This window comes from Lissotriton vulgaris, chromosome 9, assembly GCF_964263255.1.
Source record: "Lissotriton vulgaris chromosome 9, aLisVul1.2, whole genome shotgun sequence".
Lineage (NCBI taxonomy): Eukaryota > Metazoa > Chordata > Amphibia > Caudata > Salamandridae > Lissotriton > Lissotriton vulgaris.
The window spans coordinates 503,829,188-503,857,067 of NC_141697.1; the positions used below are offsets into that span (position 1 = coordinate 503,829,188).

The window sequence follows — 27,880 nt, forward strand, 5'->3', positions numbered from 1 at the left end:
TTAGTACAGTTATATAATCTCTGAAAAGTTAAGAGCAGGGAGTAACAATTTAGCAAATTATTTCGATATTGTAGTAGCTTAGGTACTTCTCCTGTGAAAGTTCAAGGGTGGAAAATCAAGTGTTTCTGCACCGGGTTGCCTCTAGGGTTTACTACCTACAAATGACGTTCCTGCATTTATCTGCCAGCAAGACAGTGAAATGGGTGTGAACGGTAACACTGATGAATAGCAGGCAGTGAAAGGGAAACCACAAGTACCTAAATGGCCGACAAGAGATTTTCATATGTGCCAGGTGACGATGAGGAGAAATTATTATGGTCATCAAGTTTCTCTTTAAGCCATGCTATGATGTTTAAGTATTCCAATTCATATTGGTGCAATTAATGTGTAAATGTAATGCAGTCAGGAAATGTTTTGTAAACTGCATGGTAAAATTAACATGTAGTGGTGCTGCCCTATTCAGATGAATGGAACTGGGGAATAAAGAACTACCAATTAATATGGCCACCACATACCTTCCCTTTCTAAGGAATTCTGGGTGTTGAGTGGACCAATCCAAAGTCAGGAGTTTAGATATAGAATTTTATGGGAAAAGAATATATGGATGCCACCACTGATCTATGACTTCGCTTGGTTCATGGGGTAAAGCATAAGCAGGGTGACCGTCCTTGATGTCTAGGGGACAAAGAATCCAGGAGTGCCCACCTGTTATTATCAGTTTTGCCCAGGGCAGCGAAATTGCAAAGGAAGAGATTCACAAGTGACCTCAGAATACAAAACACTTGCCTATATGGGTTTCAGTAACACCCAGCTGCGGCAATGGTTCTCAGCTTCCTCCAAATTATCTACCTCTTTGTGTGAGGATGATTACACATTTGGCCCTCTGATTTAAAAAGTCCCCAGTATCCTGGCACAGTTTAAAATTTGACTAAACATTAGTCGCTAATCTTGAAAAGTATCACTGTAACCTAAGGAGACTGTGAATTAGGTGCCATCATTAAAAAAACATTTCATTGTAAAATGCGCAGAAGTGAGGATTCTGAAAGAGGTCGTTTTCTGGCCACTAAAGTAACTTTTTTAATAATGATTACTGCTCTTCTCATTTTCATGAATTGTTTTTAAGAACAGTATATAGTCCTTCAACATAATTTCTTTTAAGGCCTGTTTAACAAGTGTCTCTGAAGGTAGTATGCTATTTATCATACCTGTTAAAAACCATTACAAAGGTATTTGGAATTCAATGTGTGCGATAATCAGTACTCAGCATAAGTTTAGCCTCCAGAAATGGAGCATAAAAGATCGAGTTTGGTGCTTTCCGCACCAAAATTTGCATATCTCGATATTTGCTAGCTCTTTTCTACAAATACATTCAGCAGCCTTGACCTACAGAAATGTATCTGAAGTTTTACTAGCTGTAGTAAACTCCTAATCGCTACCCCCAGTGTGCCTAATACTAACTAAGGTCCTTTATAGATGTTGAAAAGACACCACAGAACAGGGAGGTAGGAGGCCACAGAACAGGGAGGTAGGAGGTCAGTGAGAAATCTGTGGTTAGGTAGAGCTCCACCAGAAAGAGCATCACTGACATTAAGTAACTTGTTCTTCTGATGGATACTTCTAACTGCAGATTTCTCACCAGTCACAAGATGGGGATGATTAAAAAGTATCAAGCTGCATGAGGAAGGGGAATTGATGGACTACAGATGAATCTGGAAAGGGAAGACCACTCGGTCCCCCCCGAACGTATGGATGGGTGCCCCAATCCCCCCTGGAAACCTTTTTTGGCGGGGGCGTGGTTCGGCTGGTATGCCCAAAGCGGCGTAGCCGGAGCACGCCCTTCCCGCCCAGAAGGGGTTGTCCTAGACACCCGCCCGGAAGACCGCGCCCAGTGGGCGTACCTGAGGAGGGTCCCCGCCCTCCCGCAGACGGATAAATAGAGCGGGAATCCAAAGAAGCGTCCTCTTGTTCCAGTGCTCTGAAGGCTGCACCACTCGTTGCTCGTGAGCCCTAGACGGAACAAGCGGCAATTTTGAACTAGTAATCTTGTTGTTTTTCTTTCAGTACCAGGAGTGCGAAGGATCTGAGACCTCGTCGATCGACTAGAGCGGATTAATCGAAGCTATGGCCGGCAAAAAAGCAGGAAAGAGCTCCGAGCTGGAGAAGGTTCTGCGCACCTTGTCGAACCGAATGGCGATCATGGACCGCAAATTGGGTAAGGTAGATTCGATCGGTCGAGGTTTGGCCGAGGTTAAGAAGCAGTTAGCGGCACATAACAATCCCTCGGGCCGTCCGAAGAAGGTGATAGGCCCGGCCTTGCCGGGAGTCGGCCCTGAGGGTAGGGGGACACGTAGCAAGAGGAGGGCGGTTCCCGGGGATGATCAGGTCCCGGAGGTGCCCCCAGCTGCCCCCATCACGCCGGCGGACAGCCCGGTACCGAGTCCGGATACAGGCTTGCCAATCCCTGTTCTAATTATCCCGGTTAGTGATGATCAAATGCCCCCAGAACTGGCCCTCCAGTTAGCGGCAGTGTTACCCTGGCTTAAAAAGAAGGCAAGGGGGGCAGTGGCTGCGGGGGATCCGGCCGAGGAAGCTAGACTAATAATCGAGCAGTTACGGCAGTCGAGAGAAGCCGGGACGGCGAATGTTCCTTCTGTTTCCTCACAGGTGGCGCCAGGAGTACCTACGGTTGGCCGGGAAAAAGCAGCAGACACGACGGTTGAACCCGGTAAGAACCCATTGCCAATGGTAGGGGAAGGTTCAGTGCCTTCAAGGCGCGAAAGGGTGGCCCAGCACATCCCAGCGGCCACGAAGGAAATTATATGGGGGGATAAGTATGTGAATATGTTTTCATTGTTGACCGACCATCGTGAGATGGAATATGCAAAGACCCAGAAAGATTTATGGCACCCCAGCGTATGGCAGGCCAAGACGGCGGAATATAGGGTCGACGAGACCGTAGCAAACTGGGTGAAGGCCTTCGCGATATTTACGGCAGTAATAGGGGAACGGAAGCCTGAAGTGTTGATCGAGTTATCCTGTTACCAGAATAGGATCATGGATTTTTATAACATGCATGGGGGGACGAGTGGAAAGGTTATGACATGCAATTCCGAAAAGCTACGGAGTTTGCTGCAACTTTGACCTGGGACTGCCTCGACACGGTTTCGTGGCACAAGCAGCTCTTGCCTGGTTCGGCGGGTACGTCCTCGCCGGGCGGGAGCGGGCCTGGGACAGTTCGCCAAAAGCCTGTGCAGCCCTTTCGAGCAGGCGCAGGTGGGGAATTACAGCCCAAGACCAGCGGAAATGGGGGCAAGCGTGGGGTTTGTTGGGGCTTCAACAGAGGCAACTGTAACAGGCCCCAGGGAATATGTAGGTTCAGGCATGCGTGTGACGTATGGTGGGAACTCCTCACACCCGGAGAGTAGCTGTAGATCAAAGAACGGTGGTTCGGGAGGCAAGGGGGGGGTCCAAGCAAGAGTGAGGTGATGCTTGGGAAACGATTGCCTTCACCTGTCGACATCATGGCTTTGACTCCCTGGTTGAACAAATACCCTGATCATGTATCCGCCGGGGTTTTGAGGAACGGATTCCTATATGGCTTCAACATCCCGGCGGGGGATTTTCGGGGGGACTCCTTTTGTAAAAATCAGCTATCTGTCCAACACAACCCAGCTGTGGCAGCGAAGAAAATTTCCAAAGAAGTCAGCTTAGGGCAGGTAGCGGGGCCTTTTTCCTGCCCGCCGGTGGCGGACTTCGTGTGTTCACCGCTAGGAGTGGTTCCAAAGAAAGACCCAGGGGAGTTTAGACTCATTCACAACCTGTCGGCCCCGAGGGGCTCCTCAGTGAATGAGGCCATTGATCCGGATGTCTGTTCAGTTCGGTACGCATCGTTCGACGATGCCGTTGCCCTATTGAATCACCTGGGCCCCAGAGCGCTGATGGCGAAATCGGACATCGAATCGGCATTCAGGTTGCTCCCGGTACACCCGCGGGACCAGCGCTTGCTAGGTTTTACGTTCCAAGGGAGTTATTACATGGATAAATGCATGCCTATGGGTTGTTCCATTTCTTGTGCTTATTTTGAGATGTTCAGCTGTTTTTTAGAGTGGGCATTCATCGAGGCCACGGGGCATAGACAAGTAATGCACTATCTAGATGACTTCCTGTTCTTAGGACCGGCCGGCAATGCGACATGTGCACAGGTGCTGCAGGACTTCTGCATCCTCATGCGAGAGTTTGGAGTCCCATTGGCACCAGGTAAGACGGTGGGGCCATCTACTTCACTGGAGTTTCTGGGAATTGAGCTCGATTCAGTGGAAGGATGTTTCCGTTTGCCAATGGAAAAGGTGGCCAAGTTCAGGGCTTCCTTAACGCAATGCCTGGGCAAGGAGAAAGTGACCCTGCACCAGTTACAGCAAACAGTGGGTCCGCTTAACTTTGCCTTGAGAGTGATACCGATGGCCCGCCCCTTCTCACGCTCTATTGCACAAGCTATGCTCGGCCTCAAGGAGGGACACCACCGTACGAGACTGTCGGCAGAGGTTCGCCAGGATATGCGCATTTGGTTGGCATTTCTGGCGGACTTCAAGGGTCGAGTAGTGTGGAACAAACCACCAGCATCGTCGGACGAACTGGGTTTGTGGACCGATTCAGCTGGGAGCGTGGGATTTGGCGCCATCTTTGGTAACCGATGGTCAGCACAAGTATGGCCAACGTGGTGGCACTCCAGCGGCCTGACAGGTAACATTGGGTTCTTGGAGCTGTTTCCCATTTGGGTTGCTCTGTTGGCATGGCCCGACGAGTTTAGGGACCGCTCAGTAGTGTTTTGGTCCGACAATATGACTGTGGTTGAGTGCATTAATCAGCAGGCAGCTCGCTGCAAGTGGATCTTGAGACTGTTAAAAGAAATTGTTTTACGTTGCATGAGATTGAATGTACAGTTCAGGGCAAAACATGTGCTGGGTGTACTGAATAATGCAGTTGATGCACTCTCTCGTTCACACATGCAGGCTTTCAGGGGCTATCTACCCACAGCGGACCTAGTGGCGGCACCGTTCCCCGAAGCGCTATGGCTAATCGGTGCCCCGGATTACAAGACCTCGTGGCAGCCAGCTTAGCTCCCAGGACAAGGAAGGCTTACGAATGATCGTTCCTACTGCACTTTTTTAGGCCCGACAGGGAGACAGAGCTGGGGACAGGAGGAATCCTTCCTGGGGTTCTTGGTAGCGCTGCCTGGACAAGGCCGATCAGCGGCAACGGCCAACAGACATAGGGCGGCCATCTCATTCATGGCACAACTCCACGGCATAAGGGACCCGACGGGTCCCTTTTTAGTCAGGAAAGCGCTCCGCGTCTGGCAACGCCTGGAGGGTCGCAGACAAGATGCGAGGCGCCCGATTGGTCTAGAGAGATTGTCTCTGCTCTTAGCGAAGCTGGATGAGACGTGCTCCTCCCCTTCCGAAGCAGCTCTGTTCCAAGCAGCTTTCACCTTGGCATTCCATGGGGCTATGCGGGTAAGCGAACTCGTGGCGAGGAACAAGAGAGATACGGAGGGAGGCTTATGCAGGGATCACGTACAAATAAGGGGTGATTCGATGCTAATCTCGATAGCCAGGTCCAAGACAGACCAGGGAGCTATGGGGGATAGTGTTGTGGTGCAGCGTGCTCGAGGGTCCCCCACTTGCCCGATAAAGTGTTTAGAGGAATATTTGGCACAGAGGTCGGCTACATGGGGAGGGAGCCTGCTTAGGCACAAGGATGGCTCCCCTCTGACGAGATTTCAGTTTCAGAGGGTGCTAGCTCTTACAATCGCTGCAGCGGGCCTGGACCCGTGCGATTTTGGGACCCACTCATTTCGGATAGGGGCTGCTACTGAGGCTACGGCCCGGGGTCAGGGTGCGGAAGAAGTGAAACAGCTAGGCCGTTGGTCCTCGAACTGCTTCAAAAGGTATGTGCGATTGCACATGTTGTGAAAGACTGTTGAAATGCACTCACGCTTCTTGTCTTTTCTTTGAATTACAGTTTCGCAAGCCTGTGACGCGGGGCGGAATCTGGAGTCAGCCCAGCACCAGGGGACCAGCGGTCGAGGATCACCGACTGGAGAGCAAGTGGTATGGGTCGTGGGCCACTCATAAGTGAGGCGCGCCGGGGACGTATTCATGGCAGGTGACGCGATTCACGCATCTGGGGAATACGGGTACAGAGTGACCTTCCATGGGAAGGGTGGCCTCTGTTTTGACCAATTTCAATCATTTGTGGAGGGTCTTTTAGGGCGGCAAAGGTCACCGCCATCTATAGTCATAGTACACCTGGGGGGCAATGACTTAGTGAAACTGGGAAGACGAGTGTTATTAGAACAGATTCTGTCGGCAGTTAGCTGGTTGGCTAAGAGGCTCCCGGGGTGCACAATCGCCTGGTCCCACATGATCCCCAGGAAGGTTTGGCGGGGGGGTCTCTCTGTGTCAGCGTTGAACCACTCGCTAAAGAGGGTCAACAATAAGATTGGGAAATTGTTCCGCTCCGCGCAGTTGCATAGCATTCCTCATGGGTGTATTCGGGGTGATCACTTTTATCTGAATGATGGGGTTCACCTGTCCAGGGCGGGGAATGCTTTACTCATAGGAGACTTCATAGCATGGCTAAGGGGTTTGAGGAAGCATGACCTTTAGGAGGTGTGGGCGGCCGGATAGTCGGTCAACTATCCTGCTTGTGGCGGTAAGGTCATGATCGGTGAGCAGTAATTTCAAGGTCCCTAAGGGGGGGCGCCACCCAGAATGGATGGGAGCGCCTGGGGGGAGGCGGCCATTGGCCCCTCCCACGGGTAGGCGGCACCCACTACGGATGGGTCACCTAGGGGGAAACGGCCATAGGCCCCTCCCAGGGGGGAGACGGCTAGATGCCCCTCCTACGAATTTCCCGGGGGCCGGATATCCGCTCTGGCGGAAGAGAGTGTGGGGAAGGGGGGGGAGTCCACGCTGTCCTTCTTACAGATACCTCACACGGGGACTCGGACGACCTTTAAGATGGCGTCGAGTGAAAGGGGGCCCCCACGACAAGGGAAGTTACAGTTGGCAACGAGGGTAAAGTCCTCTGCGCATGTGCCACTCACACCGTGAGGGCGGGAGTTTGGTAGTAGGGATCTGACACCGGTTAAGACCTTGCCGTCGGCCCTTAATGCTAGGATGTACAATTTTAATTTAGAATGTATGCATTTTCAGGATGCTAGACTCGGCTAGGAAACCTTTGTATTAGAGATCTGTTAAGGTTAGCCAAAGAACAGGTCTTCATCAAAAATGTAATGAAAGTAAAATTGTACATAATTGATGAAACGTTTTAATTTAATGTTTTAAATTTTGTTTCATATTTTAATAAATACGGCCGGGGGGGGGGGGGGGGTAACTCCCCCCCGCCTTCCAAAAGCTCAAACCTGTGTCTGTCTCCTCCCCTTGGGGAATTGGTGTTGGGAGGGGTTGGCGCGCATCCCGGCCATATGGACATATGGAGAACATTGAAGTGTGTAACAGTCTCACTCTGTGCTAACATGTCCAAGCATTCATTAAACTACTGTGTCTAAATGTAAAACATCTTAATGGTATTTATCACAAAAAAATAGTACCTGAATTTTGTTAAATCCAAGAAATAGCTTCTTCAGCTGAAGCAAATGCTGCAAATTGCTCAGTTCACGCAGTCTGTTTTCTTCCAAATGAAGCTCCAAAAGGCACCTCTGCTTAGCCAGAGAGGTTTCTGTGACCATTTTAATACGGTTGTGATCCAGCACAAGCTTTTGCAGAAACTGTAGGCCTTCTAATCCTTCAAGTTGGCTAATTTCATTACCTGATAGAAATAAATAAATATCACTATGAAAAAATGTTACTCACTGTAGGCAACTCTGCTTATGATAAATGCCAGGGCAGCACCCCTGATATGGTGGCTGAAAATTTGATCAAGAGAAAAGCCAAATTTAAATCAGAATATTTTAGCTGGCTGCATGAGTTTGGCTAAAGCTGTAGAAATGTCTAGGTTAAATTATATTTCACAACAGCTTTCAGCTCTTGGGCAACCAGAGCTTTTTAATCAACCCAGAAAGCTGCATGTAGAAACTGTGAAAAAAATGTAAACTCAATTTTTACAGAGGAGACAGTTGGATAGAGATGGTAATGAACTTCAGAAACCTACCTGTAGACATTTTATGATTTTAAGTCCTGGTATTTTATTTCAACCATTCTGGTCTTTTGTTAATAATCTGCATCATCGTTTTATTTATCTAGATTTAGGTTTAATTGTATTCATTGGCTCCTAACTGTACCTAAAGGTTTTTCTAAGTTAGGTTCCTTGCAACCATGTGCATGAGACACCTTTTCAGAAAAAGACCTATTGCACTTTATGTTTTTTGTGGTTTTTTTACAGAGCTACGAGTTAAATATATCCTACCACTTTTAAGAGATTGCAAATTTGCACAAGTTCGGCCAGCATTGATTTACTTACAAATGCTTTCCTCCACACTTGTTTGTTATGGGGTTGCATGGTTCTTATCAGGGGCAATTTGTAAAAGAAACAATATGGGGGACTAATAATTCTGACCCGGGTTGTTAGAACATGTCTTTTATCATGAAATTATTTTAATCTTGTGTATTTTCATCTAAAATGTACGTGTTTTTATGTAAAATGTACTTTTATGGCCAGAACTTGACCGAATAAAGTTTTTATTGACTTGACTTTATAAATGCCAGGATTCAATTTCTTGGCCCAATACTGCTTTTTGGGAAACCAAATGATTCAGATTGAAGGCCTAATTAAGAGGTCCTCGAATGTTAGTCCAGCATTTCTCTTGAAGAGATGACTTTACCAGGCAAACGTCAGTGGGATGAATAGTGGGACCCTGAGAATCCCCCCAGAAAGCAGCAATTACCGGGGGAATTAGGAAAACTGCACTGATTCTCAGGGGAATTCGAAGCTTTTGGCCCAGGGATCTTGTATGCTTTCAGAAACTAGAATTTTCAGGGGAAAAGACACTGTGTCTGTTGTGTTCCCACAGGCTCTGTCATATGAAACTCAGTGTTTCCCTTTTTTTAATTAGCTGGTTGAAAAGTCTTCAGTGGCAAAATAATACTATTTGTGATAAACATTAAAGAATATTATCTATTTTCTCAATTTACACTCCTGGTAATCATTCCTATATCTTACAGTAAAAGTCATATATGGAACTGTTCATGATTATACCCACAAAGAAGAGTTCAGGCATCTACAACCAAGATCAGAAGTGATGATGTTGTCAAAGAACATTAGAGCTCTTGTAGCTGACACCTTCTATATACTCTGCATAACCTTACGCATTATATGCACATAAAGAAGTGTTTCATTTTCCAATAATAAAAAAGTCCCTCTTTGAATGGTCAAAATGTTTAATATGTCCTTTGAAAACATTGCAGATATATAGTTGTTGCTTCACTAGTCAAGTGGATGTTTGTGCTGCCCGGGTGTCAATTAATTTGTGATTTTTTTATATTCATATTTCTAAAAAATAATGTAAGAAAGAATTAGCACCTGCTGCGAGTTACATCATATATTGTACATCAGCATTATCAACAGTACTAATATGTATACAGTAGCTTGTCCACGCAACATATGCAAAATACCACCACATCTAAAATAGTACAGTAGCATTAGGTGAACTTCCAATCGCAGCATAACCATTCAAACAAACAAAGAAGGCGACAATGCGTCCTAACCTTAGTATATTAATCAGCATTAAAGTCTGAATTAGTGTCAACATATCTCGATATCAACAACAGAAACTGATGCAGGTGGAACCAAATATCTTTGGGCCTAGATTTTACTGATAGCAATGAAGTGTAAGTGTCTGCTGCATTCTTACAATAAATGAGATCTTACATCCACTCATGCATGGAACAGAGCAGGTCCCTGCCCCACCTCATAACCAGCCGACGCTTAGCAATTAGGTGCCATGTTTTGACTTTTTTCTGGGTGTTTACTCCAATACATTTTAGCTGGTTTAACCCGCCATATTGTATTCTTACCATTCTCAGTATTCGGGAAAAACTGCAAAAAGGTGTGATTATTATCAGGCAACTTGTGGATTGGAATTTAGCCTTTAACTATATTTCAGGACATTGTCATGCGCATTTGGGGGTTCAGCTCGGTGCTCTTTGAGTGTCGTTTTCTCCATTTTTGAGGTGTAGCCTAAAGTACATTAGTGGTACAGTCGGAGTCATTTTTAAGGGACAGTTTTGAATATTTTTGGGCAGTGTATATTTGGGGCAACACGTTTTAGAGGAAGCCGCATGGTCGTTATGGAGATAATTTTGTCAGCAAATGTGTACTTCTAGGCGTAAATTTAATAAGCAGTATTTTGACAAGCATAGATCATTTTGCATTGAACATAGAATCTAATTTACTTACTTGTAATTAAGCCCTAAACGCATTTCAATGGTTTCTGGGGTTGCATGTGTGCCACTCAAATCTGCAATTCGCATGAATCATTTTGGAGCTGTGCTATAATACTACATCAAAGAAAAGGGATTCTGTGCAGGGGCGGCTCCCCCACTAAGGCGGAGGAGCATCGCCTTACTGCTTTTAAGCAGTATAAATAAAGGAACAAAACAATTATAACTCAAAATTATAATTTTTTCCCCTTGTTGCTGCAGTTTTGCAGGGGGGGGGGGGCTGCTGACAAAGCAGGGGAGGTGAGGAGTGGTTTGCACTCCCTACGTGTGCATTAATTTTGGCCAGCCGTCTAGGGCCGGTCAAACAACCATGGGCACTTTGCATGTTCTCCATGCAAGCTGCTTTACAGCCGGTGTAAAGAACATGCCCAGGCCCCAGACCACATCTGAGTGCCGAACCACCGCACTTAGACCAATCACAATGCTGTATTGCAGCACTGTGATTGGCTCAGGGGAGTCTGATTCTTAGGTGCTCTGTCTTCCTGTTCCTGAGACGACGGTGGCGGGAGCGGCGAGACGCAACAAGGAGGTACGTTATTTTTCTTCTTTAGCCCCTCTCATACCCCCAATCTGTGCCAGCTGCCATTGATTCTGTGCTACTTCTCGCACAGACGGGTCAAGTTTTAATTCCTGCTTCGTGGATCTAGCAACAAAACAGGCATCACATGTTCATGCTTGTGTATATGTTACTTTTTAGAAATATCTGACCTCCCTCTGGCTGCAGGACCCGACTTCCCCCTGCCCTTTATGGGCTAAACTTGAGCGTCTTTTCCTTTCCCCTTTTTCTCTTGCTGAGTATCTTTCTTTCTTACACAAGCCTTCCTCTATTCCCACTCCTATTCACAAATTCACTGTTAAATTGCTTCACTCTTCCTCTCCTGATCCTCCTGTGACTGTTGATGAGTTTCTTGCTTCCACTATTTGGCACAACACTTCCCTTTTGATACGCAGTAAACCCTTTTACTGGAAGTCCTGGCGGCATAGAGGGCTAATCTGGGTTTCCCAACTGTTCTCACATTCATCTTTCATACCCTTTACTACTCTCTGCACCACCTATGGTCTGCCTGCTTCTTTTATCCACAAATACCTTCTTCTTAAAGAAGCTGCAATGATGACCTACACCCGCCTCGTGCATGCGCCCTCCCCTATTTCTTCTCCTACCCATGTCTCATTACTTCACTCTTTCTTGCGCACCTCTCCCAAAGCCTCCTTCATTTATAAATACCTACATACCACAGCTCCTATTAGGCCCAAATCTAAGGTGGAGGAAAGCTGGGAACAAGACTTTGGTCTATCTTGGCCCATCCCTTTTTGGGATAAGATTTGGAATAAGATTCGCAAGTCCTCTAGAGCAGCAACATTGACGCAGACTTTGTTCTTCATTTACAATAGGCTTCTTTTCACGCCATTCGATCTCCATAAACGCTTTTCTGCCACTCCACACATTTGTTGGTCTTGTTCTTTACCGCAAGCGACTTTGTTTCATATGTTGTTCTCATGTAAATCTGTTCATGATTTCTGGTTGCAGGTTTGGGACCAAATTAATGTAATATTTAGACTCGCACTCCTTTCTCTTATATTAATGTTTTTTTAGGAAGCCTCTCTCCTTGCTGGGATGATGTGGATCTTAACACCCGGATTATTGATTTGTTATTAGCTGTTGCATTTCAGCAAGTCACTGTCAACTGGAAGAATTTTTCTAACGTTTCTTTTAAAGCATGGTGGTATAATGTATGTAATATTCACAGATTGGATACTGCTTTTGTTTTTCCTGCCCACATGGCCGCAAAACGTACAGATTTATGGCTTCCTGTTACACTTTACCTTGATGTATGTGCTAAACGCTCGTTTCCTCCACAGCCTTTGCAGCAGGAAGTTCTCAAGCCTCCTTGATTGCCCCCGCATTCCGTATCTTTTCCATCATCAATTGTATGTATTTCCTTTTATACGACTTATCTCTACAACTGTGGTTTTCATTTTCGTCAGCCCTGATACTTGTGATTAGCTTTCAATATGTTTCTACCTGTATTATGCCCATTGCTCAATGATTACCGTGTACTTTCTACTTTTTATTGTACTTTGTTTTGGCACCTTGTCCCTTCTTCCCTGAAATAAAATTCTTTCTAAACTTAAGAAATATCTGACCTCTGTTTAAGGGATATGTGCTGTATTCTTGTCATTTGAGTGTCATTTGGGGGTGATGAGTTCCCAGATGATGTAATTATCGAATGCATAGCCCAGTCGCCCCAGTCATTTAAGAACATAATGCATTCTGACAATTGTAGCTTTGGTTTACTTCGAGATACTAACGTACCAAATAAATATTCTCTCAATGATAGTAGATTTCTGTTTCCAAAACAAACTACACAGAACCATTTGCCGTGCTTGAAAGTAGGAGTGAAAGAGGAGAGAGAAGACGGAGAGGGAGGGATAGATAGAAATGAAGAAGAAGTGATAAACCATTGATATAATTGCCAATCACATCCTTGTATTGCGTTACTCATAACCTTTTCTAGCACTTGCTTTTTATTCGCGATCTCTTTGAATTGTGAGCGAAGTGTGTAAGCCATAATAGTTATTTTATTACATGGACTTAGTTGCTTTGTTCTACTCCTGTTAAAGTGTCATTCAAAGTATCATACAAAAGGCATTAAAATGTCACAAATAAGGTTATTGAAAACATATAAATGTCACACTTAGGCGGACTGAAAACGTGGCAGTTATGCTGTATAAAACCCACTCAGTATTTCAAAAATATATAGTATACCGTAAATATAAATTGCTCTCTATGTCAATAAAAATATTTTTTTTAATAAAAAGTGAGCTGGCAGGGGAAAACATCACAAAACCCCCATTTGCACACAGTGCCATATTTTTAAGGTCATGGATCATTAGAGCTGACTTCACAAAACAGCTTCCTAAAATATATCTAGGGTTGCCTTTGGTTCCACCAGTGCTTTAAATAGGCAGTGTGAGACTTGGCCTTTTCCCCAGAAATTTTTCGCTTTTTATCCCCTGTTAATTTAGAATGCCCCTATTGAAACAACAGTGTGTAGGTCTTGTGTAGTGGAGAAGGGCCTGTGTAGTGTAAAACTAGTGTTAAAGTACAGGTACTTCCTACCCCTAACATGGCCGCCACAGACCACTGCTGCAGCAGCGTGATTTAGTGGGCGCATTCTAGTAGCCAGGGGCAGGCTGGAACCCTCAGGCAATGTATCCATCTTAGCCTGCCAGCCTGTCCACAGGTAGAATGGTGGAACCTCCGGAAGCCTCTGGAACCTTCTGGAAGAGGTGAGGTGACACCAACTGACACCAACTGACACTATCAACTGTCAACTGGCACTATAAAAGGAAAGGGAGGGAACTTTCCTGAGGAGAGAAGCTGAGGGGAAGACCTGGGGAAGTACCTACGCAGGAGGATAGGCAGTGGGGGTCAGGGCAGGGTCTTATGATGCTGGAATGACAGGGCCTAGTGTGCTGCTTTGCAAGTGTTGAGGTATCCTGTTCCCCCCCCACTGACCTAGCCCCGCGGCAGGGAACCCCCAGGGACCACTTGAGGGGATTGGCTGAGGAGATCTAACACCAGCCACCAACTTAACCCCCTTCAAGGAACAAGAAACCAAGCAACTAAACCAAGGGCGCAAGAAACAGCTGCGCCAAGAAGAAATCAAGGAACCAGTAACCAAGAAACTTACAAAGGCGCAAGGAGCATAAAGTGCCAAGGAGAGACTGAATCACCACAGGACCTTTGAGGAACCACCCAGGTATTGGCGCTGTGTTGCTCCCTGTGCCCCTGACGCCACCTGGGGTCCCTGCGCTAATCTACCGCTGCTGTGTCCTGTGGGAGCGCTGTGAATTGCCTGCAGGGCTGTGGAAGTTGCCCCCCTGTAAAGCGCTGTGAAGTGCCCCAAGTGCTGGACTGCCCTATGGGGTTGCCCTAGGCGAAGCGCTGTCTTGTGAAGCGCTAGAATCCTGAAGCGCTATATTTGCCTGAACTGCAGCCCCCTGCTGTCTGTAAAGCGCTTAAGCTTAGGATGTCTGCCTGTGGGGAGCGTCGTGAAGTAACTGAGGAAGCGCTATCCTAGAACTGCTTAAGCGCTACATTGCCCTTCCAAGCGCTTGACTGGTGAAGAATTGCTGTGTCCCCTGGGAAGTGCTTGCCGGCTGTAATTGACTTTGTAAAGCGCTGTGAGGAGGAATGCGCTGTACCACCCCTGCTGGGCCTCCAACTGAGCGCTACGAAGTAATTGATGAGCGCTGTGGTAATCGCTTGCTGTGGCCCATCGGAGCGATGTGGAGTGCCTGTAAAGCGCTGTGAAGCAATCTGCCCAAGCGTTGTTGATCGCTCCTTTGATGACCCCCTGCTGAAGCGCTGGAGGAGTGCTGCAACCTGCTCCCTCAGAGCGCTGTAAAGTGCCTGTAAAGCGCTGCCCTTAAAGCGCTACGAAGTCCCCTCCAAGCGCCTACCTGTAGCCCCTGCTGAGGCGCTGACTGGGCAATCACCGCTGCGGGCCCGGTTCGACTGGAGGGCCTTCCTGCTGTTAATTGCCTCGTTGCGGCAGCCCCCGATGTGAGGAGAGGGCCGCCGGAGACCGTGAGGGCCGCGTTAGGCCCTGAGGCCGAGGAGATCCCGTGTCACGTGACGGGGGAACGCCGCCGTGTCACCGGCCACGCCCCCGTCATTGCAGCCGGAGACTGTGGGAGAGCTCGTAACGAGCAAGAGCCCCCTCCGAAATGTTGGGTCTCCCCCGAGGTTGTCCCTGAATGAACCCCGGGCCCCCGGAGGCAGAGCGAGGGCCGGAACCAAGCGGAGCCCTCCCCTTTTGCCTGTGACCAACGCAAGGGCCCGGGAAGGGCCGAAGAAGGCAGGTAAACCCCCGGGGAGGAGGGCGGAAGGTCGCATGAGACCCGAGTTCGCCCCTCCCTGGGGAAAATTGGTAGCTGGGCCCCTGAAGGCCATCGAGGGACCTCTGCTAAGAAAACGTTTTACTCCTGCAGTGTAATAATTATCTAAATGTGCTGCATTGATGATAAATGTTTTTCATTTGCCCTCATGAGATTTTCCTGATTCATAGGAGTGATACACTGCTCATTCATGCATTAGGAGATGTGTAGTTGCCCAATGAAAGGTTGTACTCCGACTAAATGAGATGTTTACTCACTGGCAAGGGAATGTTCCACCTTTGCTTGACGCTTTGTCAATTAGAGCCTTATGGCATGTTGAGCATTGAGTAATGACCTGTTGATAATTACCTAATAAGAGGTTGCCTGATTTTCCCTAAAGTGGTTTACTCCTGCAGAGGAAGGTGTTAGATGTTCCTGCCTAGTGCAGAGTTCCCGAGGTACTTTCAGCTACTACAGGGGAAGTTTAATGCGGAATAATGGAATGTTTCACTTCTGCTAACTGAAGGTTTTAGCCTTAAATGAAATGTATAGACTCCCACTTAGTGCAGAGGAATGAAAAGGGGAATTTGCTGGTCAAACCTGCTTTAGGCAGGTCCTAAAAGGGTACTGTTGCTGGGCTAAAGCGTTCTATGCCCAGGAAAAGGATATTCTACACAAATGAAATGTTCTACCATTAAGGAGATATTTATGCCCTTGTTGCCAAACTTATCCTGAATGGAATGCAATGTTATCTGAATGTCGTTTAATGTTTCTGATGCAGGTGCTGACCAGGAGCAAGGCATAGGTCAGGCCTGAGTTTTACTAAATATGGATTTATCCAATATTTAATATTTATGGAATACCTAATATTTATGCAACTGAAGTTTAATGCCAAGTGTTGACACACAGGTGTCTGGAAAGAGAGCTATGAAGCTAATTTTATGATGAAATGGGTAATTTGGGATAAATGAAATGTTTTCTTCCACGTAGTGCTAAATTTACTAGAAAGCCTACTGTTATGTATTTACATGCTTCCTGTTATAATTCCTTAATGTACTACTTTCAGGTGCTGGCCCAGAGCAAGGCTGAGGTCAGGCCTGCGTTCTTCAAATATTTAATAATCTAATATTTTAATATTTATGGCATATTTAATATTTATGCACCCAGTATTTAATGTGAGGTTTGAAACATATGCATTTGGAAAGTAGGCTGTTAAGCTAACTACTCTAACGAATTCCTAATACCCTGATCCTGCTCTATCTTAATAAAGTTAACTTGAGTTTTTACATAAGCTCACTGGAGTGGTGTCACTAATTGCGTGCCTAGGTTTCTGACTCAGTGGTTGCGTGTGCTGCATGGTTGCTTAACACATATGCTTTCTGATGCCTACCCGCTCGTGCCATGCTACCCTAGGGGACTGGTGACCCAAGTTCCAACAGGCAGGTACCATCAGGTACTTAGTAACTGTACTTCTTTAATTTGTAAGTGAGAGTACCGGCGCTTCTCAGCACTACTCCAATTTGAGAGTACTGGCACTTCTCAGCAGCAAACAGGTACACTCGGACAAGGAATACCTGCACTTTTTTCCATTTCAAGCACTGGGCTCAACCCAGAGGAGTATTGCGCTTCCTCAACTCAACACCCGGCCCCCCCCCCCCCCCTCTCCCCCCAGTATTGGCTAAGCATGTAGGTCTGGCATTGATCTGTTAAACTGCATTTGTACGTGTACACAGCATTTTGGTGTCCCTGTGTTTTGAAGGTGTTAGAAAATTAACGCCCAACCTATTGAGTTACTTGGTGCTTGTTTTGTTTTCAGCACATCAGTCACACTGAGTGGTCGGTTATCCCCTACAGAGGCTCCTCCCTGCGGGGACCTCTGGTGGATGCCAGGGTATGTTGAAGGGGGAACCTATTCGATGTATTGCTGTGTAAAATCCTGCTACACAAGCAAGGTGGTGCTAACTGACCGTTGTAAACAAGCATTGGTAAAAACATTAGGTTTCGCCTATGTGATTCGGATCAAAATTCAACACGTTTCCCATACACATCAGAGTGCAGCCCCTGAACTCAAACAGATAAGCATAGACAAGCTCTGCATAAAACATGGGGCAGATCCTGTAAGCCCAATGATGTTTGACATGCACACAGGGCCTGAATGGCCATAGCGGGCATCAGGCGTTTTCCCGGGAGGCTGGAAGGGTGAGGGTAGTTTTTGTTGTTGTTGGGGGCCGGTTTTGCAGTGTTACTGCAATGTAGGCCCCCAGTAACAAAAGCAGCAGTGCTTACACTTGCATCCTTACCCGCGTCCCTTCCGACAGGGGTGGGTGGAAGAGTGGAATTGGGGGGCTGGGCCTACAAAATTGATAGGGCTGCTTTGGGTTCCCACTCCGGCCCTGCCGGCAAACACTCGAGATATGGAGGCAGGTGGGTGTAGTGGGTGCCACTGCGGACAGCATCGACGACCTGAAGTGCTTTGATATACAAAATTTGTATGCACTGCAAGGCTCGTCGGGCACGTGCATCCAGGAGAATGTGAAGCCACGCCAGGAACTGTATCACAACAGAGCAGCGTGGGTGATGTTCGCGTGGAAAGGCAGCGAGAAATAAGAGCTGTGCATGAAAAACCTTGGCCTCAAGCAGTCTCTGTGAGTACCAAGGCATGAAGGTGTCCCATACGAATGATAAAATACACTACAATATTTACCTTGCAAAAATAGAGATTTTAAATTCTGGAGTCGACCTAGTTGAAGCTGAGGCAAGTTACTTATTCCATTGCAGTTCAAGTGAAGCACTTCCAAGCTTTCCATTATTGGGGACAGGGTTTCAGAATAACCTGCATCTCTGCAAAGATTGAGGGAAAGCTGGTTAGTGTAAGCAGGTAACATTTGTACAATTTTCACTAAAATTCAGCACAGGATCTTCTGCCTTAACAGCTTAATTCACAAAGACACCATCCTGGATACAAAGACATTTACCCACGGTTCATGTTACTCACAGAAATGCGATATAGTCCTGGAAAAACATATTTGACTTCACATCGGAGTGCAACAGCTGGAAATGTCTCCTTGGCACATAAAATATTAATAACCATCTTTTCCTGTGTTCCCATAATTGGCTCATCTTGGCAGGAGAGAAGAAAACTGCCAAGTGCAATATTTCCGACAGCCGTATTCCTATCAAAGTTTAATGCTGGAGAGCATTAACATATACAAAATGTAGAAAGGAATGGCACAGAGGACTGGGGAAGCATTTCTGTACTTTCGAAAAACAGACCGCCTCCCAAATGATTCGAGCATTTTACAGAAGTTTATGAATTATAAATTATGTATACATTTTTTCATTGGTAGTTGTCTGACAAAATGTCACAAAGGGTTGATAGAGGGTAGCAATGCATCTTGATGAGGGACAATTTCCAGGTCCACTTAACAACAAGAAAAACACGATAGAGGTTCAGCATTGGAAACGATCGCTAAATTCAGGGAACTAGTTTCCTGTAACAGTAGTAAGGAAATGAGCACAAATGGAATAATGATGCAGTCAAATTAAACAATTTTTAAAATATCCAAGAAGCTTGTGGGCTATATGTGCACCTGTCATCATATTAGATTTAGAACAAGAGGCGATTTATTAATTACTGACCAAGACAAAATAAGCCAAAAGCAAATATATGTATAAGAATGGTTCCTTCAGCTTCCAATCTCATTTCGGTACAAATGATGATTTCTGAGTGTTGGTATTGCCTGCTCATGGCGGTGTAAACAAGAACCTATTTGCTTAATGCTCTTTCTTTAGTGATGTATCTTAGGTTAGTTTAACAAAAAACAATAGATCTGTAAACATAATTTTTGGGACTGGGACTGTATCTATTACAGTGTGCCAATTGACGGGAAAGGGCCAGCTGGTAAGTACAAAAAGAGCTGAAAAAACAAACTATATTAGTAACATAATATATCCACCCTCTACCAGACAGAGTCCAGTATATTTTGCATCTGACTGAAACTGCTGTCATATGACAAATGATGTGCTGTTTTGGGGTATGGTGTAAGCCAAGACCTTTTGAATTCACACCCCAAAAAAATAATATACATATAGCAGCTCCTGTATAGAGCACTCTCAACACCAGCGACACACCAATACCAGTTTCTACACAGCCACTCACGGATTCCTAGGTCTACACACACATCCAACCATTCACCCATACAGACACTCATACATGCAATCACTCATCAATACAGCACTATCATTTTCACTCATACAACTATATAGACACTCACACCTCGCCACTTATCCATAGTTACTCACACACATAGTCAATCATTCAAAGAATCATTCACACTCCCATTTACTCACCTATACAGTTATACATACCACCTCACTTATTCATACAGATACTAACACATACTTCCTGTCTTATACAATCACTGAGACAAGCACACACTCATCCATACAGCCACTCTCTCAATTACTCACTCTCACATATAGTGATTTATGTACTCCAACACTCACTTATACTGACTTTCACATATGTAGTTACTCACATGTACCACTGAGACATCCATTCACACACAGACATATCCATACACACACTCACCCACCCATACAGCCCTTCAGATACATTATTGAACCCATACACCCAGTGAATCACCCACTCACACATCTATGCACAGTGACACCCCCGCCCACCCACACAGACACACAGGCACCCATACAGATACTGAGACAACCAATCAATAACCCATGTAGACACTCATGTAGCTACTCCATAACTCATGCAGCCGTTTACACACCAACTGACAGACTGATACACCCATTAACACAGTTTACTCACTAACTCATGCATTCAGTAAGACACATTTAATCACTCACTTATACAGTCAGTCACACACCAACTAAATCATCCATTCACACACTCATACACCCACTCATTCTTCAATACACCTTGGCATTTATATATATAAAACATAATTAAACTTTACAGAAACATAGCCACTGGATGATGTCATCAGTGATGTCATTTGACATGTCATCAGTGATGTCACTGACTATGTCATGAATGATGTAATATGTGACGTCATCAGCAGTGCATTGCGGGCGCGAGTTATAGTTAGCTTAACTACCGTAGACGCGAAGCTGTATTTAGCCCAAACTGTTTGGATATGTTGTTCACAATGCCGTGAAAGCCATCGACCTCAAGGAACTGTATTTTAAGCCTCAGTTTCAGTTTGTTTGTTTATTTGATTTAGTTCTCTACTGAGAACCAAACATTTTCAGATAAAACATTTAAAATGTATCAATGTACAATACATTTTTCAATACAAATTTAAAAATGATTTAAAGAATTTAAACAGATTGTGATAGACACATTCATCTGGTGGAGATGTAAACAAAATCATACCCTGCACTGATGTATTATTATATTTGAAATTAATTAATCTTAAATAGCGATTCGGATAAATAAACAAAACATGCTTTAGATCTTGGATTCCTCCTTTACATAAATCATATTCACTGGTAACATTTTCTTTATAGTTCTATTTGGATGTCAGTAAATTGAAAGGGAGTATCCCAAGACGTAAAAGTATAATACATCGCCGGAATCCGTGCACTTGAGTAAAATTAATATAATGATGTAATTGTTTATATTCAATTGACGCAGCATAAAGTTCTTAATGATGAAGTTTGTAGCAATGTTTGGTGTTCAAATGTAAACTTAGCCTCAGCGTTAGATGTTTTAAAAACAAAAGCTTTAGTTGTGCAGGAGTCCATGATTTCAAAAGTGCAATTGTGCAGTTTGATACTTTAAAAACAGTAAGATTTTGGCTTAAAAATGTTGATTCCTGTTCAAACGTTTTTAGTAATGAGCTTAAGGTACCAGGGTCTGAATGTAAGAGATTGTAAGCCCTTATTAAGATGTTAGTGGTGGCTCTGGCAATGGAGCTGACTAAGGAAAATTCTAGTTGTAATCCTTGTGCGGGGACGGCTTGATGGACCTTGATCATTTTGCGTAGAATTTTCCCTTCCTTAATTTGTACTTGATGCCAGTGTTGTATTGGAATATATTCCAAAGCATATGATAAAATTGGAGGGATCTTAGAACTGTACACCTGTAGTATTCGAAGAAAATACCTTTGTCCTGAAGAGGAATATAAGCGCTGGAGCGCCCAGACATGAATGTCTTCTTTTCAACTGATGTGCTGCAGATGGGGAGAGTTTTGGAATGATTGAGTAAATATTCGCTCCAAATATGTATACTCTTTTACCACTTCCAGCGATTCTCCCCCCAATGTCCAATTGTACTTTGAATAGTACTTTTTCCCTCTAGACGGCAACATTTTCATTTTTATTGTTTTGGGATCAGGAAATTTTCTTTTGTATATTTAGTGAGCACTTCAAGATTCCTTTGAAGACCGATTGGAGTAAGATTGAGTATTACAACATCATTAGCATACATCATGATATACATTTTACAAGATGCTATCTTTGGAGGAAAACTGATGACCTGTGAGAAACATGTCGGTAGGTCACTGAGGTATAACAAAAAGAGGAGGGGAGCCAAGAGGCAACCTTGCCTTAGTCTGTTTGGTGTATCTATTGGACGTGTAAGACCCTTCTCTTTACCCATTTGAACATGACACCAAGTTTCAGAATGAAGTGATATAATTATATGAAGGAGATTTGGTGGAATTCCCAGGTTTCTGAGGTTATTCCAAAGTGTAGGTCTATCCACTCTGTCGAATGCTGTTGAAAAATCGACAAAGACAGGGTAAACGACCTGTGATTTTGTGACCACACATTTATCTATGATTGTCTGTATTACTGTGATGTTGTCAGTAACAGCATGTTTTGGGCGAAACACAGCCTGATTAATAGGGATTGCTCCTGTAGAAAAAGCCCAGTCTTTGAGATGGTCCAGTATGCTAGCCGTGAACATTTTCCCTATTGCATCCAACAAGGCAATCTGACGATAGTTACAGGGGTGTATCCGAGATCCCTTCTTAAAGATGAGAATCACGATACTCCCCTTCCATGATTTAGGGATTTTCTCTGTGGACTAACAATGAGAATATAAAGGAATCAAAATCTTACTCCACTCCTCAGAGTTATTTTGAAGTACCTTTACCGCGATCTGGTCCGGACCCATAGCGGCTGAAGATCTTGGGATCTTTATATACTGCTCTATTTGACGTGCTACAGGGGCTAGTTTGTCTTGAGTGTTTTCCTTCAATTCACTTGGTGTTTGCCTCCGATTTTCGCAACTTGGATTTGATTTATATAAATTGGTTAAATATATTTCCCAATCAGTTGGAGGAACTGGTGATGCTTGCAAACATTTCATTTTAAGTCTTTTTGGGATTATTGAGCATTTCGAGAACTCTATGGTGGATATTTATCATTTCTGGTCTTGTTTGAACAGATAAAATAAGGGTTATTTTTATAAACTTGGTGTGGTATCCTTTTGTAGTGTTTTCACTGTATTACTCTTGGTTATGTGCAAAGGCTTTACAAACTGCCTCTAAGATAAGCCTGACTTCTCGTGCCAAGCTACCAAGGGGGTGAGCACAGGTTATTTTAAGAGTGTAACTCCCTTACCCTGACTAGGAAGAAGGGTCTCGATTTGGAAAGAGGTACCTTTCTCAGCAAACTAGAGACCCCCATTACTAACAACTTGTTTCTTGTCTTGGGAAGCCAACCTCTTGTGTTCAATACATGGAAAGTGCACTTTGGGTCAGCCCCCTTCAAACTATTGCATTTCTTACATCAGCACAGATGAGTATTGTAGGCTTACCATAATGCTCAGGGCTGGACTGGGAACCTAAAGCAGCCCTAACAAATTTTGTCAGACCAGCTCCCATATGGAACATAGTGAGCGCAGTGGGTGAGCTTGACAACTACAAGAGGGTTTGGGGGACCCCCCGCCCCAAAAAAACAATTTTTAGGGAAAAATGGTGCATTTTACAGCACATTTTTCATTATACATTCAATTGTATTACCTTTTAAAGCATAGTAAATGATGGTCTTACAGCGCACCACGGTACAACAATCTTTATTGGGGGTCCTTCTTCGGTTTCCTCACTATCAGCCCCCAGCAGTGTCTCTCATCTCTCCATAACCCCTCTCTCACATGTATCTAATGTTTTATAGTGTCTCTAACACCAGAATATGGTCCCTGGACACTTGACATCAAACACACATACAGAAAATGAATAATATGTGTTTAAGTCAGTGTATAGAAAATGTTACATAAGACAAAGGGCAATACAAGGAGCGCGCATTTTTATGAGTGCTTGGGCAGGAGAAGTACAAACTCAGGATTCAAAACGTAACGCAGTGATTAGAGTTACATTTACTCATATGAATTTATTTCTACCTAAGCAAACGCATTTAGCAAAAATATAACTTTCTAACCTGTACCATGCAATTTGCATGCAGCTCTTTGATGGCAGTTCATAGCTCACTGTGCTAGGATACTATTGTAACTTAAAAATTCACAGTACCAAAAGATCTCTGTGACAAAAACAGTAACTCAGAGCTATGCACATAAAATACACTTATGTGACCTGCATGGTACACATTCTTGGCAGCAGCCATATTAATCCTCTACACAAGTAGTTGTTTCTTAATTGGGTATGGGGGTGTCGCCCCCCCGTTTATTTTTTCCATATTAAATGTTTAATTTAGTTATTTATTCAATTTTAGTTATAGCCGCAGTGCGCAGCATTACCCAGGCAAAGTTACATGACGGGGGCGGGGGCCTCTGCTCCAAGACAGCTTGATAATTGACAGATGCTGGCCTGGCCCTCCTTGGGGTGAAGTGAGCATGTCGGATTGGACAGGTGCCTTGTTCTGATCAGCCTGACATGAGCACTTGAACCATCGCCTAGCTCTGCAGTGTAGGAGCCCTTAGGATTTCTCCACAGCCCCAAGGCTCCAAATGAGTGCCACCAGTGCCTGACCAATCCATGCCTCGCACTGCTCTCTTGCTATTAGAAACATAAAGACAGCAGCATCTAGATTGGCTCAGGAATCGTGGGTGAGACAGGGCCTGAAGGAGGTGAGGTCATATCTTCAAAAGCTTTGCTGTGAAATGCTCCTGTAAACTCTGATGTCCGTACTCAGGCTCTCTGGCGACATCACTTTGTTATAAACAGGTCGGTCCACAATCAGCTATTTGCAATAGGGTGATCGCTTGTGCACTTTGTTTTGAACATGACTGACGTGCATCGATTGGTTCACAGCTACCAACTGGACCCAGCAGTTTGCACGGGGGATATAAGGGTCAAAGGTTAATGGGGAATGTGAAACTACATCTTCTAGAATGTCAATGCTAGCTTATGGCTACAAAATGAGGAATGATTAGCTTAAGCTGGCCTGCGTGACAGAGCACCAATGGGCGCATGCTTATTAAAGATAAGCAACTTGGAGCCAGCAGTGGCTGCCCACCTGAAAGGTAAGGAGGAGGAGGGCATCATATGCACAAACTGCATGCAGGCAGAAATGACCTAAGACTGACCCCATCCTGGTATGAAAGGGAGAGCCAAGCCTGGTATGAAAGGGAGAGCTAAGAACACAAGCCCCATAACGTTATAACCTTTGTACTGCAGCATTAAGATTAGTGCACACCTCCCTCTCAGACATACATGCAACACTGCAGCAGACCTTCCGGTCATGTCCACCTGTGTACTCAGCATCTCAGAGCTTTTTTGGGCAGTTGAGCAACCAAACTAAATGTAGCACTTCAACATCACAAAAGTGCGGGGTTACTAAGCATCACTGTCTTCGGTTACATTGTGCTGCATGTCTGTGCTTCTTAAGCCATGCTGACCGCTTGTGTGGCTTCTAAGGTGCTTTAACGCACAGTGCAGAATTTAAGTGCGAAGTTAGGGACTTGAGAAAGTAAGATGGAGTAGTTGAGAGGGCCGTTCTTTACACCTGAAGTTGTCAAAAGTCATGTGGGAGCAGTTTGCAGACTCTTGCTTTCCCCTTTGTGTTCTGGTTCACGCATAATTGACTTTTCATTGCAAAAGGCCGAGCTACAAGACTTACAAGGCGAGAGGTAGGATGTTGCCTGAAAAAAAGCTGGCATGACTGGTGCACAGTCTGTTACAGTACAGCTACACCAATAGGCAGAACCTCTACAATTATGTAGCAGGGGAGGACCCAGTTATGCAGCTACGTTGACTAAATTATGTAGCAAGAAAAGGTAATTTATACGGCACATTATGTGTTACGTTATTATTTTATCATTTTACCACATGGTAACACTGTATGGGTAATGATTTCATCTTATGAGTACCAGTTTAACACCCAAATACATCAATAAGCAATTTAAAGATGACTAGTCAACCTTTGTGAAGAGCTTTTCATTAGCCTTTTATATTAATATTCCGGCACCTTTCAGATTAAATCTAATTAAAGTGGCAACCCAGCTCTCTGCATTTGTCGTGCTGATGGGAAGTGCAGGAAAGTGCCCCTTTTGACATGGTTAGCCCCCTCCTTTTGCCTGATCTGATTTCGAAATTAAAGTGCACTGGGTCCCTGTTAACCAGGTTCCCGGTGACAGATCTCTTTCCCAAAACAGTACCGCAATTAGCAAAATTTCAGCAACCACTGTAACTCCCTCGTAAATGGTACCCCTAATATGTAGGGCAAGGGTAATGAAGAGGGTCCACTGGGACTGCAGCACAAAATGTGCCACCCCAGGGACCCCACACCAAGACCATGCACACTGCCATTGAAGGCTGCACATCTTAGTGCAGAGAAAACCAAAGAGTCGACATGGAACACAGCCCTAAGTGCCATGCCCCCATCCACTGCATGAAGTACAGGTAAGGCACCCCTACTGCAGGACTTACAGTCCTAAGGCAGGGCCCACTATATCCCATGAGTGGACTGTTGGACTTGGCCCTTCTGGCAGGTTCACCCCTGGACTTTTTGCTTTTAATTGTAACTGGTGTTAGTGATTTTCGGCTTCTGCGCACTTTACTACTGTGTCCCAGGGTAAAGTGCGTGCGTGTGGTAAGGTTGGCCTGCCCTCCCATAGGAAAGCATGGGGAATGTATGTGTCCCTGGTAGTTCCTGATGCGTGGAGAGTACAGGTGCGAGATTGGAATGTGCGGACTCGTGTGATTAAATGCTGCACCATGATGTGTGCAGCGTTAATGTACCTAGTGTGGACGTGCCACTTCTACAAGTTGGCATGTCTGTGCAATTTATGTGAATTGGCTGTCTGGCTTGTGACTGGCTGGAGCTGGCTGGTGAGCCTGGCTCCAGGAGTCAGGATGGGTCTGCCTCGGTGGTGAATAGGGAGATTGACAGCCAGATGGGTGGGAGGAGTGCACCTGGGACCTGAATAGGGCTGGGCTTTCCCCACACAATGCTGGCTCCGCCCCCTGTGGTGTGTCTGATGTCCCTAGCCTGGCCAGTGAATGGTGAGAGGGGCTGAGCACAACAGAGTGCTCCAAAAACAGCTGCGACTGGTTTTCCCCCCACCCAACAGACACAGACAAAGGAAATGTGTATATAAAAAGGGGCCGTGACCCCTTGAAAAATGTTCTCTTGCTAATCCTAACTTGGAGGGGGCCTGCTGCTGTTGGGCGCCAGGAGGACCGCCACTGGGGACTGCCTCCCTGCCTGGAGGACCCTGTGAGCTAGCCCCTGGGCTCAGCCTTGTCCTCCTCCCTTTCCTTCCTAAAAAGACTTTTGCTGGACTTTGGGGACATTAGCGCTTGTGAGCGCTTTGCTTTTATTTCTTGATCCCTGCAGTGCCTGGGAGCGCTGAATTTGTCCCCCTAGCGCTTGGGAGCGCTTCCTTTTCACTTTAGCAGGAGCCCATCCTGCTTTATCAGCCAGTTAAGATGGAGCTGATGAAGCGAGCTTCAGAAATTATTTTATTCTGACTCGTGGATTCACTTCCCTATAACATGAACTAATTAATTAATGAGCTGTTGCACATTTTGTTTTATTAACTCAACCTAGATTAAGTTTGCACCACACATGAACACACGGGAACTAATAACATGTGCTCTGGTTGCATTTGCGAGTCTGTTTTGTAACTCATGATTAATATTGTTTTGTTTGTCATATTTGTCCTTTTGTCTTTGTCACTATTAATATGCGGCTGATCATTCATGGCATGAGCTTTATTATATGTGCTTACATGTTTGTACTATGTTGTGTTTGTCTGTCTGTGTATCATTTAATCATCTTTTTACTTTTTCAGAAACATAAAGCTGGACTATATGAAGAATGGTAGATATTTTATGTGCTGCTTTATTTGTTTGCTTATGCTAGATGTCATTTATTAAATGGCTTAATTATTAGCAATGGTCGGGTGGGTAACAGAAGGGTTTGTTTTACCTGAATTAATCACTCTTTTTGTGTTTGTTTAAATACTAGCCCAAGTGTGGTTTGAGGCCTAGCTTTGGTTCTGGTTCTGAAGAAAAGTTGGTCGGCCTGTACGTGAGCAGAGTTGGAGCCATATGCAGTCATCTTGGAAACTTTCCATGGAATTATGTTTTTGTGCTTCACCTTTG

General features: G+C 45.0%; 1 protein-coding gene across 1 annotated transcript in view; it reads right to left on the reverse strand.

The window, feature by feature from the left end:
- The window catches only part of LRRC9 (leucine rich repeat containing 9), a 719,638-nt gene that overhangs the window by 92,245 nt on the left and 599,513 nt on the right, over positions 1–27,880 (reverse strand). Inside the window, exons 27-28 of the mRNA XM_086937964.1 lie at positions 18,052–18,188; positions 7,616–7,833 (exon numbers count right to left, since the gene is read on the reverse strand). Of these exons, the coding sequence (XP_086794090.1) occupies positions 7,616–7,833; positions 18,052–18,188 (355 nt within the window). The remainder of the gene's footprint in view (positions 1–7,615; positions 7,834–18,051; positions 18,189–27,880) is intronic.